The sequence below is a fragment of the Panulirus ornatus genome, chromosome 48 (assembly GCF_036320965.1).
Source record: "Panulirus ornatus isolate Po-2019 chromosome 48, ASM3632096v1, whole genome shotgun sequence".
NCBI lineage: Eukaryota > Metazoa > Arthropoda > Malacostraca > Decapoda > Palinuridae > Panulirus > Panulirus ornatus.
Genome location: NC_092271.1, coordinates 23,665,868 through 23,686,290, shown reverse-complemented (window position 1 = coordinate 23,686,290; position 20,423 = coordinate 23,665,868). Strand labels below are relative to the sequence as shown.

Below are 20,423 nucleotides of genomic sequence, written 5' to 3'. Positions count from 1 at the left end.
TTGCTTATCTGAAGAAAACTAAATTGCAATATCATTGAGCAATAAATATTTGATATCAATAAATACCCATCAAGATTTGAAAGATACAAAAGTAAGTAACATAGGACTGCATAAAGTTCATTAAGTATCAAATGATATCAACCACTGTTTTCTTTAACATTATGTGGGAATATCAATCTACACAAAATACTGAAATCTACTTTCCCTTACTTCAACAAAAAAGACAGTGTGAATTTCTATTTACAAAGAAATAAACAGGGGTTAATAACCACAATAACAACTATCATACAAGCTAATGGCAAAAACCCAACACTACCAAGCACAAGCAAAGAAGCATAATACCAACATACCAGTGATGCACAGAAAACAATCATGCATATGAACACCGCTAATGGCATATATTACATTTCAACTCAAAACATGAAAAATTCTTCAATTAAAACAGTGAAATGGTTTGTAAAAAGAACTTTCAAATAAAAAATGATACATATGATTAATGAAATATAATGACTCCTCTCATTCTTGAGGCATATGACTGCAGTCCCACCCAATCTGCCTCTGTCTGGGTGGAAAAGTGGCAAGATAAAAAATAAGGAAAGGGTGTATATGTTGGAACTGAACTGTGGTGTGAGGAGGTTGATTAAGAAATGATATGGTAATAAAGAAAGTGTGGCTGAGACAGCTGAAGAAGGTGGGCTAAAATGGTTTGGATATATATAGAAAGTAGCGGCTGAGTAAGAGGGCATTTATGTCAGAGATGGAGGGGGCAAGGAGAAGATGGAGCTTAAATTGGAGATGGAAGGATGAAATGAAAGAAGCTTTTAGTGATCAGAACTTGAACATGGAAGAAGGTGTGAAGCATGCATGTGATAAGAGTAAACTGGTGGATTTTCAAATCTAAACTTGTAACTCTTCTGCAATAACTATAATAATAATAATAATAATAATAATAATAATAATAATAATAATAATAATAATAATAATAATGTCAAAAATAAAAAAATAAGAAAAAGTATAAATAATAAAACTCTTCAAAAAAATATACTACACTCATGTTGCATACTTTAATAGCAACAACTTGCTACAAAGAATAGCTTTCAAATCTAATGCAATCCAGCTTTTGAACTCATATGAATACTAAAACTATGTATATTTTCAAGCATAATATGTTGTATAGTATACTTCTCTGGTATACAATCAATCTATAATTAAATATAGTACACAAAGATACTCAACAAATGTCAGTACGAAGATACTGTATGTGGTGTAAACTATCAGCATAAGTAAATTTCCAATGGTATCATGACTACTGTAACTTTGATTCAAAACTCACTGCCACTGTTGAACCATTTTTTCCTGCTCCTGAATACGGAATTGTGTGCATGTATGAGTACCCCAAGAAGAGTTGGAACATCAGTATGCTGTATATTATAATGCAATGCAGCGTTATTCCAAAGTATGGTAACTGGAAGGAGACACAACAAACACAAGGTAATGCAAGAAACACAGAAGACATAAGGTGTGAAAAAATGAATCGATAGCAACATACAGATAGTTACAACTGAAAGACAGAGTAACTTACTTTATACAAAGATTCTTTATAAGAAGTATATTAGAGAATAAGACTCCAAGCCCTGAGTTGCACTATGAGTAAATTAGACACATATCAATATGAAAAACATGCTATAACTTACACATTTACATCAGTTTTGTAATAAAATCATACTTTTATTTTTACTAAGACAAACTTAGGAAATATGCTAGGTAATCGTATTCTGCCAAGTCAATTAGGCCCTGAAAAAGCTTAACAACAACAAAAATTATCTGCTATTCCAAAAAGCATCATCTTAAGAAAAGCCAATACTGGTTCTAAAAGTATATTAAATGTGTATCAAGTCATTGTTCCTATACTAAGTCACTAAGCTCAAGACTTGATTACCAGTTAACTACCAGAACAATATAGAATACATTCACACCAGGTTTACCAATACCATACATTCACACCAGGTTTACCAATGCCAGACATCAGGGTTAGGGATGGCAGGCACATGTCTTTCAAGACTCTTTTGTCAAACCTCAGAAACAATCATCTTTAAAAAAAAAATGCATTTTCTGCACTCAAAGGCTTCTTCATAAAACATGCAAATCCAACTTAAATGCAACTGTATACATAAGCTTAATATCAGCTCTCTGACTGCTATTCCTCCTTGCATCCCTTCACTTAAGACAAATCAGTCTGAAGACTGAGGTCTGGCAATTGGTAAGTCGGGCAAAATCTGGTTCGGTAAAACACCAAAGGCTATGTAAAACAGCCAAAACATGAAAGCTGGATACCACTTTTAACTCAAATATTTGTTTATATTGAGACTTTGGCATGTATAATTGTATTACACATACACAGGAACCCAACAGAAGAGGATCCCGTGGCAGGAAAGCAGATACATATTATGCATATGGATTACACACATTCCCATATCCATGCAACAGCTGTTTTATCTTTATTGTTCAATTCATCATCTCATACAACAATCCAGGTATAACTTCTCAATTTCTATTTCTCAGGCACAAAAGAGTTCTCTTTATTCACTCTTTCTGTTCTGATCTTTACTTCACTGTATCAATATAAAAGCATGGTTTACTTTGCCATATAAATTCCAAATTTCTTTTCCATAATGGTATTCTTCAAGTACCTTTATTTCAGTGCAAAAGAAATACAGTGTATGCCATAATCAGACAATAATACAATCAATTTTTCAGATCTCATGAGTCATGTACAAGTTGCACTGAAAGCAGAGTCATGTTTGTAGCACATTCTTAAAACCTTCCATAACTAAACATCTTCACATTCTTATGTCAAATAACCCAATCTAGGAATATTTACAATGAATTTTCTCACAAAAATATTCAGTGCTACACTTTTTCAACTAATATGGACAATTACAATCTTGAAAACAAAAAACAAATAAATCTAAAAATAATAAAATGCAACAGTCTTACAATGTTTTTATATCACCACAATGTCTTGCCTTTCAAAAGTCTTTTCATTACTTAAGGAAGAGAAAAACAAAATCCACAACTGTCCACAATAATCCTAACAAAAATACATGACACAAAACTAGCCACATTAACCACCATATTCACCAACATCAAAACGTTACAGACAAGTATCTTTCCAGACTTTGACTAACAATGGATAGTTAAGTTTGAAAAATGCTGTAAAATAACTTACAGCAATTGTGGAGCCATGTCTCCCTGCCCCACCCCACAGAATGATGGGAATGTATGTCCATAATTGGAAAAGTAGCTGAAGAACACCAGCTGTTACATATACTGCAATAAAAGCAATCTCTGTACCTGGAATCTGACAAAATTAGAAAAATGATGTTAGCAGCAAGTTTTATTGAGAAAAAGGAAATGGATTACAACACCAGTTCACTTAATTAAAATCTGCTGTGGTATCCATCCTAATAACAAATCTGTTTATAAAAAACTGGAAAAACATAAAAAAAAATTAGAGGCACCATATCCTCGGTAATCTATGATTAAAAATGAAAGACTTACCTTCCATTCATCTTAAAGTATTATCTCCTAAAGGAAAAATCCAGAAAACATCAGTCATATACATTTCAATCATCATTTACCTACAATCACTTTGCTTTCTAAAACTATCGAGCAGGGTGGTATGCACTACATCACTAGCCCTGCAAATTGCAGAGCACTTTTCTGTGTCCCCACACCCTCTGAATATTTTTTTAATGTATGCTCGCCATTTCCCGCAAGAGCAAGGTAACATCAAGAGCAGATGACAGGGCCTTAAAGGGAAAAATACTCATTTGGTTCCTTGCTCTGTCCTTTCTTTTAAAAAAATAAGACAGGAAGGGAGGATTTTCAGCCACCTGGCCCCATCCCTCTTTGTCACCTGTGTGTTTGCTCTTTCTTGTGTGAGCAAGGTAGTATCAAGAAAACATGACTGGAAAATTAAGGAAAACTCCACACATCGTATCTTCTTCTGTTCCTTCTCTTGGAGAGTAATCCAAATTTGGACTGTGGTGTGAATTTCCAACTCCTTACTAACCTTTGGCATGGAACCTTAGCTCCTGGGGACTTACTTCATCCTCCTTATCATTGACATAAAGTTATGAAATAACTTTGATAATCAAAAGATGAGCAGTACAAACAATTTATAAGGTTCCGAACACTAAGTGAAGTATGAATGAGGTTCCATAAAGGAACAATTCCTTAAGGTATCGCAAGGGTACCCTCTAGGCAGACATCTTCAACTTGGTTCCCAAAGAGTATCCTCAGCAAACTAGGTGAGGCATAAGTTATAGGCCTTGAGATCTGTTTCTCCTTCCCCACCCGATGATACAGGATTATGAGCTGATGTTAAAATAAACAACTGTCCAGCAAGCACAGCAATAATGAAAAAGCAACTAAAATGATGGAAGCTCAATGTCTCCCAACCTATTACGACACAATTCATTATCATCTATTGTCATGTGTATGATCTGAAACAATACCTATCCAATGAAATAATTAAAAACACAAGTCAAATATACCAGAAAGTACTATGCTATCATGAATAGGATAGTATATTAGAAGCATATTAAAAAGACAAACACAAACCATGAAACCAAAAATAAAAGTTAAGCTGATCCATCATCATACTGAATTCTAATAACACTGCCATGTTGTAGCAGCTAATGCTAGCAGTGTCTCCAGGTATACCTGTTCCGATGGCACAACAAAGAACTCGAGATGTATGTACTGGAAAAAACAAGAAACCAACAGTAAAAGTTAGGTTCATCCATTAAAATGAATTCTCATATCTCTGTTAAGTACTAGTAGCTGATGCCAGCAGCAGCACCAAGTGCACCAGTTCCCATGGCACAACATGAATGTTGTGGAAAAAAAGAAAGACAATGATACCTACCAAACATCTCTGAAGTCCAGATATGAAAGTGAAAACATCAAAAGCTGACAACAAGAAAGGATTAGTAGATCTGCCGAGCATTATGCAAACAAGCAAAATCACAATCAGTGGACAGCCATTTGGTGCTACCTCACTTCAGCACTAAGACATTATGTGCTTAGGCAGGGTGTTGTAAAGTCAGTAATTCTGTTGGCCTAATAAGTATCATGATAGGCAAAGGCAGTAAATCTTTATGGGTACACCTTATCTTGGGTGTTACTATCCTAACAAACAAGTGCTCTCTCTCAGATGCTCAAAAGACTATCTGGAAAATGAGGCTGAAATCTTCTAACCTTTCTACCAGACATGAAACTATCAAAACTGAACACTTTCATCACAATGAAAGATAGCCATAAGCTTTAAAACAGAAAGATACTGTCCCATGGTAAATTTCAATTAGGTTATGATAAACATAGCTGCAGATAAATCTTTACATCTCCCTCTCCAGATAAATTTTTATCCCAATCCCTCAAAAATGCAAAAAAAATAAAGATGAAAATAAAAGTAAGAGAAGACTAACACGAGGAGATAACAAGCCAGCAAACCTCAAATAGCAACATGAAGGCCTTTATTTCACTTAAATTCATCACCTACCACCTGCACTATTTGCTGTCACACATGGTAAGAAACCACTAGGGTGGTTGATAGCTGACTAAAAATGCACATCATCAAAACTGCACTGATAACCACAGAGCATCCCAAGGAGGTTGCACTGAGCCACTTAATTCCATATAAAATATGTGGCTAGCTAGCTGAACAGTGAGCTCCTATTTCATGGATGAAGGTTAAGCATGAAACACTCACTACCATCACAAACCAACTGAGACATATCAGTGAAGACAGATCCTCATAAAAAACAGCACCTTGCAAACAAGTGCTTTTTTTTTTTTTTTTTTTTTTTTTTTTTTTTTTTTTTTTTTTTTTAATACTTTGTCGCCGTCTCCCGCGTTTGCGAGGTAGCGCAAGGAAACAGACGAAAGAAATGGCCCAACCCCCCCCCCCCCATACACATGTACATACACACGTCCACACACGCAAATATACATACCTACACAGCTTTCCATGGTTTACTCTATATGGTTTTCTCTATATATTTATGCATTACATGTGCATTATGTTCACCAGGAGATAACTTTTCATCTTCTATATCTGTCTGACAAAGTCATCACTCTTTTCAGCTAACTCACTTCACCAATCTTCCGATGCATTCATAAACAATCATACAAGGTCTTAAAACAATTTTTGTACATAAATATCACTTAACGATGCTTCTTGTAGTTTCCAGAAATTTACATTCTACCAGAGGGAAAATAAAAATAAAAATTTTGACAAATGATGTTTGTTAATGTCTGGACATATAGGCAATCCATCTGCTTAGGTATGGAATACTGAGTTTCTGACCTGTCACAAGGTGACTAGCAAAACCCGATGCTAATTCATTTTCCTGACAGAGAGAGAGAGAGTAGTGATCCATCTCTGGCATAAGTAACATCCAAAGTGACTTCAGAATGATGAGGCAGCAGTTCAATAACTCTTTCTATCTAAAAGAAAAAATTAGTAAAAAAAGCATGCAAACTTTATGCAAGACCAAGATGTAATCACATTTGGTGAGGTTCAAACTGAATGCAGCAGTGTTAGTGATCATGCAGCCATGCTAATAGCAGGGAACCTTTGGTCAGCAACTTACAGCAACAGTGGAACCATTGCGACCAGCTCCTCTCTCTATCAGGATAATCTTAAAATTATTAAAGAGAGTAACAGCAGCTGCTACCACTCCAAACAGAATAGGCAGACACTTGAATGGTAACCACAACACCGGAACCTGAAATATGCCAAGGGAAACTGAACTTGCATATGCAAAAAAAAACTCACATTACATACTATTAATGCTTAATATACAACAGTTATTTAAGAACAAAACACAAGATTAAAAACACATCAGATTTTCCACATTCAGTCTAACTGAAATCTTACCTTGAAACAATGTTGTTTAGGTTATGTTACATATCTTTCAGATTTACGCACCAGCATGAACCAACTGTACAATTACTTCATAAAAAGAAAAAGAATACGTGGCTGGGATTTACTCCCATGAGGGTGTATAGTCAAGAGAAAAATGCTGGTACCATAAAAAGAATGGAGAAATTTAATAAACAAGGGAGTCTGCTGTTTCCTGCACATCAAGGTAGCACCAGAAAAAAATAAGAAATTATGTCATAAGCTAACATTCTCACTAATTATCATATGTAATACAACAAAACCAGAGCCTTCTATCCACAACCAAGCCCTAAGGCTTTGCCAAGGTTTTCTCTGATCACTCCATATGCCCTAGTTCAGCCTTCTGATAGCATGTTACCCCCTGTATATCATAATACTCCAGTTCACTCTAACCCATGCATACCTCTCAACCTCCAGCATATTCTAACCCTGAAAACTAAAAGCCTCTTTCACACCAGCCTTTCATCTCCTTGTTGGTTTCTCTCTCCCTCTCCATCTGACAAGTCGATCTCTCTTCACTCATCCTCTCTGTATGTCCAAATAATTTTTGCACACCTTCTTCAACTCTTTCAATCATACTCAACTTGCTTCCACACCTCTCCCCTTCAATGCCATTCTTTATATATTCAAACCTCCTCACACCATATGTCCTCAAGCATCTAATTTCCAAACACCTATCCTCTTCCATTATTTTATATGTAGGATTACTTTTGGTATCACTTTACTATAAAACATACCCATTTACACCCTCAAAGAAAGTGACTTCTCTTTTCATACACTCCTCAATGTACAAAGGACCTTTCCCTCCTTTACCCAATCTATGGTTCACTTTAGTTCCCATAGTTCTAACTAGTGCAATGTCCACTCCTTGGTATTTAAAACACTTCACATCCTCCAAGATCTCTCCATTCACTCTGACACTGCAGAAAAAATAACATCAAACAACAAGCAAGAAAAATGAAGGGACAAGCGGCCACTGAAAGAAACGTCATTTGTCAACATACAAGTTAGCTGATGAGTGCAATGCACTAGCCCTGCCACCATGGCAAAATCTCATCATAGGCACTCATAGGTGGATAGGTATGCATACTCAAAATAAAATGTCTCCCTTTTCTCAGATCCTTACTTTTACTCATGTTAACTCAATTTCTTCCTTTAACACACTCTCCCAAACTAAGACACCAGCTTCTGCCATTTCTCACTTGAGTCTGCTACCAGAGCCTTGTCATCTGCAAACAGTGTCTGCATCACCTCCCAGCCCCAACATCACATATTGTAGACTTGCCCATTTATTAGTTCCATTATCCATCTCTTCAATTCTTCCATATTTTTGCCTTCATTTTTCCACCTCTTTCTCATTCTCTCCTCTTCTCTCTGTCCCTCTCAATAGAAAAAACATATTTGCATGTACACAATTCCTACACATAACTCACAACATATCTGTTAATATCATTCCTTTCACTTCTACATGGGGGTATAAAGTCTATAATGGCCAATCTCTTGATGCTGTACTCACATCAACTGTGTCCAAATCTAAATGCGCCCACAATAGGCATGAAGAATGTAGGTAAAGGTTCCCTCCCTTTTCTCTAATTCTTTCCATTCCCTTGTTTAATATGATGAGGTACAATTCTTGGAGGTCTTATCCCCAAATCCTAGTGTACAAGACTTCCCCTGCATGAGATTAAACCACGAGTAAAAACTCAACTTGGGTGAAGCTCTATCATTGTGAGTACAGTCTTGTCAAAGAACCTTTCACCTTGAAGGAGTCTACATTTCCCTGTACCTGGAAGTAGTGCAGCCTTGGGACTACAGGACCTGTAGAAAGGTCCTGGGACTCTTCCATAGAAATTGGTCCAGAGGAAATCATAAATAAAATATGCACTACATGCAATGGAATGCAGGGAATGGGAAACACATCAATACTGATAACTTAAGATATACAAGTTCAAGAACATACCTTTAATGACCAAAACCCGGTTCCAAATATGACAGAAACCAAATGAATGGTTATCACACCAAACTGAGCCTCAGTCACATCTATGAAACCAAATCGCAGTGTACCTGGAAGAGAAACCTTCGTTACTATAATTTTTTATACTATGTCACTGTCTCCCGCGTTAGCAAGGTAGCGCAAGGAAAAAGACAAAAGAATGGCCCAACCCAACCACTTACACATGTATATACATAAAAGCCCACACACGCACATATACATACCTATACATTTCAACACATATATACATATACATACACAGACATATACATTCATACACATGCACATATTCATACATGCTGCCTTCATCCATTCCCGCCGCCACCCCACCACACATGAAATGACACCTCCCTCCCCCCGCGTGCGTGCGAGGTAGCGCTAGGAAAGAACAACAAAGGCCACATTCATTCACACTCACTCTCTAGCTGTCATGTGTAATGCACTGAAACCACAGCTCCCTTTCCACATCTATGCCCCTTAAAACTTTCCATGGTTTACCCCAGACACTTCACATGCCCTGGTTCAATCCATTAACAGCACGTCGACCCCGGTATAAGACATCATTCCAATTCACTCTATTCCTTGCAAGCCTTTCACCCTCCTGCATGTTCAGGCCCTGATCGCTCAAAATCTTTTTCACTCCATCCTTCCAAATCCAATTTGGTCTCCCACTTCTCCTTGTTCCCTCCACCTCTGACACATACATCCTCTTTGTCAATCTTTCCTCACTCATTCTCTCCATGTGACCAACCATTTCAATACATCCTCTTCTGCTATCTCAACCACACTCTTTTTATTACCACACATCTCTCGTACCCTTTCGTTACTTACTCGATCAAACCACCTCACACCGCATATTGTACTCAAACATCTCATTTCCAGCACATCCACCCTCCTCCGCACAACCATATTTATAGCCCACACCTCACAATTGTATAACATTGTTGGAACCTCTATTCCTTCAAACATACACATTTTTGCTTTCCGAGATAACATTCTTGCCTTCCACACATTCTTCAACGCTCCCAGAACCTTCACCCACTCCTCCACCCTGTGACTCACTTCTGCTTCCATGGTTCCATCCGCTGCCAAATCCACTCCCAGACATCTAAAACACTTCACTTCCTCCAGTTTTTCTCCATTCAGACTTACCTCCCGACTGACTTGTCCCTCAACCCTACTGTACCTAATAACCTTGCTCTTATTCACATTTACTCTCAGCTTTCTTCTTTCACACACTTTATCAGACTCAGTCACCAGCTTCTGCGGTTTCTCACCTGAATCAGCTACCAGCGCTGTATCATCAGCGAACAACAACTGACTCACTTCCCAAGCCCTCTCATCCACAACAGACTGCATACTTGCCCCTCTCTCCAAAACTCTTGCATTCACCTCCCTAACAACCCCATCCATAAACAAATTAAACAACCATGGGGACATCACGCACCCCTGCACAAACCCTTTTAAATCCTTCATGAAGGAAACTGAGTGGCTTTTAACTAGATTTAGAGGACCAGGAAGATGATCCTAAATTACCTGATGATGATATGATAACCTGTCTTCAGACTGTGTCAAGATATATTTCGTGGACACTGATCTTATCATCAATGAAAACTGGCCAAGATAGAGGAGGAGATGGTGGGTTTAGCACAATTGGAGAAAACCAGTGCCTGTCTAACAAAAATAGCATCTGGTGCAGCTGGTAATTGTACAAACTTTTATAATTTTGGTTATGAAAAATCATCAGTGAAGTTAAGACAAGAAAATTTAGGGTAAATTACTATAATAATCAGTAATCAATTTACAAGTAAATGCTAAATAAACAATAAAACATGTAGTGACCATTCACTTGGTATTTAGGCCTTATTTCTGCACTTTCAGCACATTATGCTCAACACACCTACAAAAATTCTACATTTCAACGTGAAAATAACGAATGACACATACTTTTTGAATTATTCATATTCACTGCTATATGAATTCATTTAAAGTTGCAAGATTAACCACTTTCTTAAACTTGAAAAATGAAGATTCAAAAAGTTGGAAAGGAAACCCAAGTCAGAAGTTAAAGGGTTAAAAACTGATCCTTTCCGGGACTGAAGTTTCAATTTTTTTCCTGTTCCTAGATGCAATGGAGGGCCACATAAAAGTCACCTGCCTGACCAGACATGGCCTGTGTGCCATATATTGCCCAACCTCACCCTTCGCCCTACAGCTTTTCCATCCATTGCGTTACATTATGTGGAGATGTCAAGGAAGTGTGCAAAAGAAACAGATTTTGAAGCTGTGTCACTCTTACAACTTAATAGATGTAAATGATGAGAACCATTAATAATCATAATTGTTTGAGACAAAAAAAAAAATAATAAACACTTCACTATGGATGCCTGATCATACTCTGGGAATAACTTTACATCTGGTAGCAGAGCAGCATGAATCAAAGGATGCATAGCAGACGTAATCAATATCTCATCAGACTGAGTTGCACAGCATTATATATTGAGAAATTTACTTTGAGGTGAATAGTAATAACAAACTTATGGAGATAGTTTTTAGCATATTTGAAAATATCCAAAATATCATCCACAGATATTAGTTCTGCCACAGTGAAAGAGGGAAAAAGGCATGCATTAGACAGAATAAACTGGATCAGTGTGGTATACTAGGGAAGACCTACTATCAATGGACTCTGCCTGGGCACAAGAAACATTCATGGTAGACCACTGATTAGACAGCATAGCTGGTTGCAGATGGAAGGCTTCAGTAAGTTATACATAACAGCTAGAGAGTGATGTGATAAAAGGAGGCTACTGTTCATTTCTTCATGAAGCTACCTCATTATGACAGGAGAGGCAATTCTATTTCTAATGTATTCTATCTATATCTCAGATGCCTATTCTCTCCAGAAACTCCCATCAAGGGAGTGGCCACAGCAAAAGGAGCAATTACATGTAAAAACTAACCAAATCTAAATATGAAAAAATAAATGTCCATTTACCAATACATAACAGTTGATACAGTATTGCTTTTATTCTCATTATCACTTCCTGTAAATCAATCATGGCCTCTTCTTATAGTGATTGTACATTATTACACTGCACTTTCTTAAAGTCTATCTCATCCAATTTTGCTCATAAATGAAAAGACATGTATTTTCTGTTTATTTCTGGTTCTGCGGATTTCATATTCACAAATAAGAAAAAAAATAAATATATAGTCACATCTGAAAAATAATCTCTGATTTACACTAATCAGAAAAATGCACGCAGAGATAAGTATATTACCAATTCCTCAGGTTACAAAGAGGCTCTACTGGCTTTATAAATGTAATGTTTCAGTATCTCATAAAAAAATGCAAGTAACACTTACCAGAAACATACGTTTGCCAGTGAGCACAATAAAAGAGAGTGACAGCCATCATACATTGGAAGAACATCCAGTATGGATGAGTCCCCAGCCGCACAGAACAGCAAACGCCCAGTGAAACGAATACTGAAGAACATGAAAAAACATATATGCAAAACTTTAAGGCCAAACCCTGTACTAAACCATTACATCTAGTTCAGATAGTGATATGAAACTAAGACATACCAAGTACGTATTTGTGGAAAAATTGAATGGATCTTCAAGACTACATATACAAATATCTTCTATATCCTCCATTAACATATCAAACACTTAACCACTTTTAGAAATTTACCAAACTGTATTCATCATACAATTTTCTACCCTTTAAGAAATCTGATTACAGTGAAACCTTTGAGTACAGCACATCTTTCTTGACATATTAAGCATGACTTGAGTGGGGTTAGGAAAGTAACCTTCCTCACACAACACTTTAGTTACAGCACGTATCCAAGGAACTGGGTGACAAACTTCATTTTTGAGCCTACAACTAAGTACTTGTAATACATATCACCCATTCTGTGCAATACTCTAGTGATATGTTATTCATTCCATAAATGTTTCATGAGACTTAACTATTTTTGACATCACTCCTTGTTCCTTTTCTATTGCTTACTGCTTACAGTACTCATCATCAGCATACTTCCTGTCTAATTCCCTCTGAATCCATATTTGATGAAAGCTAAAACTCACATAGAGTATGATCAACAAAAATAAAATCCCTGTGCATTGATTATTCTTTTCCAAGCTAATTTCTCTAATTTCACGACTTTCTCAAAAATATATTTCACATACTTGCCACTCAATACTTATAAAATCCTTACAGCACATCCTCATCATCACTCTTTTCTACCTAACAGAAATACCTTTTTCATCTCCATATACTGTGCATCAAACCTTTGTATTCATACAACTCTCACCTATCATTAGCTACCAAACCCTGAACATTTTGAATGCTAGACACTGTTGAACCCACACATTTCGAAAAACCTAACTTATCAGTGTCCAGATTATGTTTGGAATACAGGAAAAAAAATGAAGCCATTCTAAGCTGCAGACTTTTTGTCTACGTGATACAATTAACTCCATCTTTCCATCAATAATTCAGGATACTGTATATCTACCTATACATTTCTCAACTATAAGTTCAAAAATCAAAAACTAAACCAACTCTGTTTCATTTTCAGCATTACCAAAAGATCACAATTAAAGAGAAAAAAAAAAAAAAAAAATATATATATATATATATATATATATATATATATATATATATATATATATATATATAATACCTACCTATTCTATCAACTCAACTGGAAGCAACTTGTCCAAGAAGCATTACCAATGTAAGACAGAGGGAAGCTCTACGAATTATTTCCCTAAGTTTACAGCAATGTTACACAGTTCACTGAAGATGCACTTTTCATATACAATTATCAACAGGAAACAATGATTCCTCCTACAACATACTCATTTTCTCCAAACTCTCCACTCTTCCACAATTGCCTGATACTGCATTAAAACTAACACAAACAAAGTAATACTATAGACATTTTTGGAAATTATCACTGTTAAGAAATCTTATCCAAGATGAAAATCACATGATTCATAATTCACTTTCAATCCAAAAACATTATTTGGATCCAGGTCACAAAACTTTGCTAAAAATCTAATCTCAAGTTCATTCACAGTGATAATCTAATCAATAACCAAATTGGTGTTACCTGTAGAGAGAGAATCACAGCCATGATCAAATAACTCCCCAAGTGGTGACGATGTACCAGTGCGCCGTGCCTGCTTGCCATCAATGGCATCAAGGCTTTGGTATATGAACAGTCCAAGCGCACACAAGAAACAAGCCCACCGAGGCACCTGCCAAATCAAAATGCTACGTTATTCCATCACATAAGTCATTCCTTGTCTTAAACATATCATATTCATAAATGCCTTAAATATTCAAAAGATCAAAATTGGCAGTTAACCCATATATTCATCTACATCTTAAAACAAAATTGTTTCATTATTGTCTGCCCAAAATATCTTTCAGTTCTTTTCTACTACAATTAACGTAATGTACATTATGGAAAATAAGTAACTAGTTTCCATAACCAATGAACTTTTAAAAATCTCCAAGGTAAAATTCTATTTAAACTGTCAAATAAAATAAGTACAGATCTAATTGTAAATGGGTTGCAAACTGGTTGACCTTGATTACCCACAGAAGCATTACTTGGGGAAAAGTTTAGAGACTGCCCTTTTTCTTTTTCAAAGTTTCCTTTTACCACATTTACACCACAGCACTACTTAATTTTCAAATTCCACAGTATCCTTTCAATATCTCTAATTCATCTTTTTCATTTCTTGAACCCTGTCCTTTTCCTTCTACCATCCCATGTTCCTCCAATTCTTCCCATTATCCATACAACACCACAAGGAACTTATAATTTTTCAATTTTCATTTCTTTCAGCTAGTAAGTGCTACTTGCCTCAGCTTTTAAACATCATTTCACCACACACGAAATGATAATCCCCTTCCCCGCATGCACGCGAGGTAGCCCTAGGAAAAGACAACAAAGGCCACATTCGTTCACACTCAGTCTCTAGCTGTCATGTATAATGCACTCAAACCACAGCTCCCTTTCCACATCCAGGCCCCACACAACTTTCCATGGTTTACCCCAGACGCTTCACATGCCCTGGTTCAATCCACTGACAGCACATCAACCCCAGTATACCACATCATTCCAATTCACTCTATTCCTTGCAAGCCTTTCACCCTCCTGCATGTTCAGGCCCCGATCTCTCAAAATCTTTTTCACTCCATCTTTCCACCTCCAATTTGGTCTCCCACTTCTCATTCCCTCCACCTCTGACACATATATCCTCTTGGTCAATCTTTCCTCACTCATTCGCTCCATGTGACCAAACCATTTCAAAACACCCTCTTCTGCTCTCTCGACCACACTCTTTTTATTACCAAACATCTCTCTTACCCTTTCATTACGTACTCGATCAAACCATCTCACACCACATATTGTCCTCAAACATCTCATTTCCAGCACATCCACCCTCCTGCGCACAACTCTATCCATAGCCCACGCCTTGCAACCATATAACATTGTTGGAACCACATTTCCTTCAAACATACCCATTTATGCTTTCCGAGATAATGTTCTCGACTTCCACACATTCTTCAACGCTCCCAGAACTTTCGCCCCCTTCCCCACCCTATGATTCAATTCCACTTCCATGGATCCATCCGCTGCCATATACACTCACAGATATCTAAAACACTTCACTTCCTCCAGTTTTTCTCCATTTAAACTTACCTCCCAATTGACTTGTCCCTCCACCCTACTGTATCTAATAACCTTGCTCTCTTATTCACATTTACTCTGGGCTTTCTTCTTTCACACACTTTACCAAACTCAGTCACCAGCTTCTGCAGTTTCTCACACGAATCAGCCACCAACACTGTATTATCAGTGAACAACTTGTGTTCATCCATTCCTGTTGCCACCCCACCCCATAGGAAACATTCATTCACACTCAGTCTTCTAAAGTTCCACACAAGGAGTACCAGATTTTAAGCATACCATAAGAAATGAGTTAAGTTAGTAAGTTCTTTACACAGATTTCCTTAATATTGTAAAATATATGATCCCATTTTACTAATGCATGTAATCTGAAGAATGTAACATATATGAGTAACTGTTCAAATCAAGTCACACATAGTTTGGCAAGTAAGGTAACATAATTTATACAAGTCAAAAGGGCTTTCAAACATTTCAAATTGTGCATACATACCTCCTGTTTTGCATCTGGACTGTAGAAAACTAGAAGTAATGAAGTAACGATGTTGATGAGCAGACCAGTAATAGTGATAAGGTTAGGAGCTAGTGTCATGGAACACTGCTCTACTAGCCAGCACCACCACTTCTGCATCATAGGGTCCATCAAAGAACATGAAGCACAAGAGTACCTGTGTTCCTCTAATCTCCTCAACTGCACATGTGTTAGCTGACCCATCTTGATTAAGATTGTTTTCTTCTTCCTGACAAGATTTTCAAGACACCTGTTCTAGTGCTGACTACAGTGTACTGATCCAAAGTCTGTGTGTTTTTCCTCTCTTAAAAAAAAGTAGCTACATTTGCATCTTGTAATTCATAATAAAAAATCTATCCTTTGCTTTTCATCAGAACAATTCTATCATACTACAGTAATTCATACCAACTAATCACCCCTAAAAAACCATATACAATTTTCTAATATTCATGGTATCCTTCATCATGTTTACTGTAGCACTGATCAGTACGGGTAAAATGTGTCAGCTTCATTTCACAACATAGTAGTGTACATATTCTTCATCCTAGCTGGTAGATTCATTATTTGATTCACTTGCTTATCAACGAAAGTTATACATAAAACCACACCTGAAATATGTAAATCTTTATTAATAAAGATGGGTAATATTTCATTGCTCAAATTTCAAAGTTTATATTTCTAAGAAATAATGAACACCTGGAAGAATCTTACAACTACAAACATCCTAGTCATTACTAATATCAAATATATTCTACCTCATCTAATATCAACCAGTACAGCAATTTTTCCCTTATTTTGCAGCCTCAATCGATCTATTTGACCCACTCACTGTGGTCAATGTACATATGTCATGGTATTTCAATTTCTGTTTACTGTGGTAGGTTCATGTACAATCATAATTTTGGAATCACCCACTTTTGCCCAAACAAAAATTATATGGCCATTCATGCCTGCGATGGCATCTCTCACACTGTTTCCAATTGCTCTAGCTTAAATGTTTTCCATTAACTGGTCAGTCTAGATGACAATGTTAAAGAGACCTTGACAAACATGTACTCTTTGTTATCTAGTAATCTGTGAAGCTGTGAAACTCTTACAAAATGTTGGTACAGTAATTGGATGACTGTGATGAAATTCTTAAGTAATAATGTTCACTGATACAAAAACATTTCCAAAAGCACCATAACTACTATGTATGCCTGACAGTAAACCTGGCATACCTCACGAGTCTGACAGGGAAGCATGTCGATAACTTTGCATGATGTGTTGTATATCATTTCATGTAGAAAACTGTGTTCTAGGCAATTCTAACAATAAAAAGTATGGATATCTGAAAAAGTCTAATACACAAAGCTTACAAGGAATTTTAAGGATTCCTGCTGTGAATGTTTGACATTAGTTCATGAAATAACAATGCTCCATGTCTCACTTTGCAACTTTTATTCTATTCCCTCAACACCATACCACCACTGCAAAATAAAGTCACTCAATATCCAAAGCTAGCTTCATTATATAACTAAACTGGCTAAGTACCTCGTTTTAATGTGTACAATTAATACTTAAGTTACTCATTCATTATGGTGCACCAAGAAAAATAAAAATCATGTAAAAGCAATGATGATTAAGACTATATGATTAAATATTGGAAAAAAAAAAAAAGAAAAGCAGCAACAGTAACCTAACCTCCTCTAACAGATAAGGTGCATACAAGAAATACTTGTACACCAACAGTAAACTGCTCTGTTGCTAGAAATTACATGGATTGGCTGCTTGTACGAAGGTGAGTAGTGGCAAGGCTGGGCACTCAGCCTCTAATCCATTTGTGACTATTCGTCAATAATAAACAATAAGTACAATAGGTAGTTTTCAATTAGAACACTGAATGTCGAGAAAAAGTTTCAATGGCTAATGAGGCTAGGTGAGGTTTTCATGGGTTCTCTTGATCTTTTGTCTTTTTTGTACATTAACCCAAAATTTTCCCCAATAATAATTTATAACCCTTACTTTACTGCTTTATCCAAAATAACAGAATAAACTATAACTTTATATCACAATCTACAACTTGTATTACCTAAACACTACACTAAAACTGAGCAAAGTTTCTATGCATGCATAAATTATTCGTTTATGGTACAGTACCTTCTTACTATACTTTTTTTTCACATTTCTTTTTGGTGTAATATGTATTCTAAACTTTAAACCATAATCAGCATCTTCATGAAAGCCCAGCTCATTTTCTTCAGATCATCTTACATGATATCCAAAATACACATCACTATTACTATCCCTTTTCAGAAGTGTTAAATATTCTTCAGTGAAACATTTGTGAAATCTCTCTGAAAGACACATGTCATACACCTGCCTGCCATACATGTGACAGTTCTCCTGAAAACAGTTCTTATACACCTGATTACCACACATATCTCTATGTTCAGTATGGTAAGAGATAGTTCTTACATAGGCCATCATATAAATTACATTTAATTCCTTAAGTTCAATAAAAAAAATAAAATACTGAAACTTTCCCTGTTTATACAAAATGCTAAGACTAAGAAATTAAACCAAGAAAATGTTCACCATTCTATAACCATGTCCTGTCATACCACGGAACCAGAGAGAAGTTAACGAAGATTCACGGCGTTGAAGCAAACATAATCTTAACGTTAATTAATCCCCCGATATGCACCGTCTCCCACCACCTCTGACAATCAGCTGATCAAATAAAGTTGTCCTTCACAATTCACCATTATCATCCCATAATACATTACTCACTTCACCGTGAATCCTTCCCCAGCGGATTTTCACTCCTGCTCTCCTTCCTCCTGTCTGGCCACAGGAGTGACGGGGGAGATGATGTTTTATCGCCACTCAGTGGACGAGGACCATCACCTTGACCACTTATCTCACCTATAACTGATAAACAACAACGAAATATGGCTGGAGCTGAACGATGACCGACGTGTTGCGTAGTTTTGTCACCTGTACGGGGCAACTAAATCGAATCCAATCCAAATATGGTCTGTCTTGAAGCATTTGTTTTTCTAAATTAATTGTCTACGCAAAACGGCGGGCATTAAAAAGGCCTCATATGCTTTATCCCATTACAAAAGGTTTAGATAAAAGACAGGGTACCTGTAACAATTCTCGACGGAAGAAAACATACTGCCGAGAAGCCAGAAATTCGACAGTGTTCCTAATCTCTAACTAAAACTTTCCTCTTAAGATATATATCATTATCTTTTTTTTGAGCGTTAAACAACTTTGGAAAGATAAAGATGTTGTTCCATTCTGATGATTTATTTCCCGCCAACATCAAATGTTGCTGTCTCAGATCTTGTAAACAGATACATACCATAAACCAATGAACACAACAACCAACTCTCATAAGGCTCACGCAGAGTTTAGGAAGTCAGCCACGTCCACTGTCCGGGACTATTCATCATATGTGTCTCATTGGTAAGGTAAGCGTAAAACAGTTAAGGACAGGGTATTCTATATCTCCATTGTGCAAGTAGCATCTTGACATGTGGGGCTCTGCGGTGAGTTGGATCAATGTTTGTAAATGTAGACTCGCATATGTCTAGGGAGTGTACTTTCAAATGGTTGTAAGTCTGATGGAATTCAAAGATTGGCTTTGGGATCATTTATTGTGTTTGTCATTTTGTTATATGTATTTTGTCAATATGCTGTATGCGGAGGATAAGGACACTGGCATATTAAGATGCCTAATTACATCTCCAATTAAGTGCGTTTTAACTACTTTAAGTGTACTATAAGATATTGTGCTTGTGATCTGAACATATTCATATTTCCATTTTCCATGTGGATGTAGCAATTTCATTTATTTTTGTAACTGAGGTAAACATAATTATGCTCATATTTATATGGTGCACTACTACAAAGAATATATATATATATATATATATATATATATATATATATATATATATATATATATATATATATATATATATATATATATATATATATATATATTCTTTTAACCACTCTATGACTTATTGATATCTACCACTACCACAACTTCGAAATGGCATACAGTGACGTGGATACCATCGTGGTACCAGTGGTGTCTCGACCTTCCCAACCTTGCTGATAGCAGCCATTACCGCCAACAACAGATTAATCTGTCTGTCTGATTACATATAGTCATACTGATAAAACCAAGTGCTATATTCATTTTCATATTTCGATTTATAGCTAAGATCATTC

The 20,423-nt window shown here is 36.4% G+C and overlaps 1 protein-coding gene across 5 annotated transcripts in view; it reads right to left on the bottom strand.

Annotated features, from left to right (window-relative positions):
* The window catches only part of bbc (choline/ethanolaminephosphotransferase 1 bbc), a 35,263-nt gene extending 16,087 nt beyond the window's left edge, over window positions 1-19,176 (bottom strand). Inside the window, exons 1-7 of one of the 5 annotated variants that reach the window (XM_071690162.1) lie at window positions 18,966-19,118; window positions 16,176-16,801; window positions 14,093-14,240; window positions 12,333-12,455; window positions 8,931-9,034; window positions 6,660-6,794; window positions 1,334-1,465 (exon numbers count right to left, since the gene is read on the bottom strand). In XM_071690162.1, coding sequence (XP_071546263.1) covers window positions 1,334-1,465; window positions 6,660-6,794; window positions 8,931-9,034; window positions 12,333-12,455; window positions 14,093-14,240; window positions 16,176-16,397 — 864 coding nt within the window. In that variant the 5' untranslated portion in view covers window positions 16,398-16,801; window positions 18,966-19,118. Of the gene's footprint in view, window positions 1-1,333; window positions 1,466-3,229; window positions 3,362-6,659; window positions 6,795-8,930; window positions 9,035-12,332; window positions 12,456-14,092; window positions 14,241-16,175; window positions 16,802-18,965 lie in introns of all 5 variants that reach the window. The other 4 variants (XM_071690163.1, XM_071690164.1, XM_071690166.1 and 1 more) reach the window with 4 other exon arrangements.
* Window positions 19,177-20,423: the final 1,247 nt, after the last annotated feature.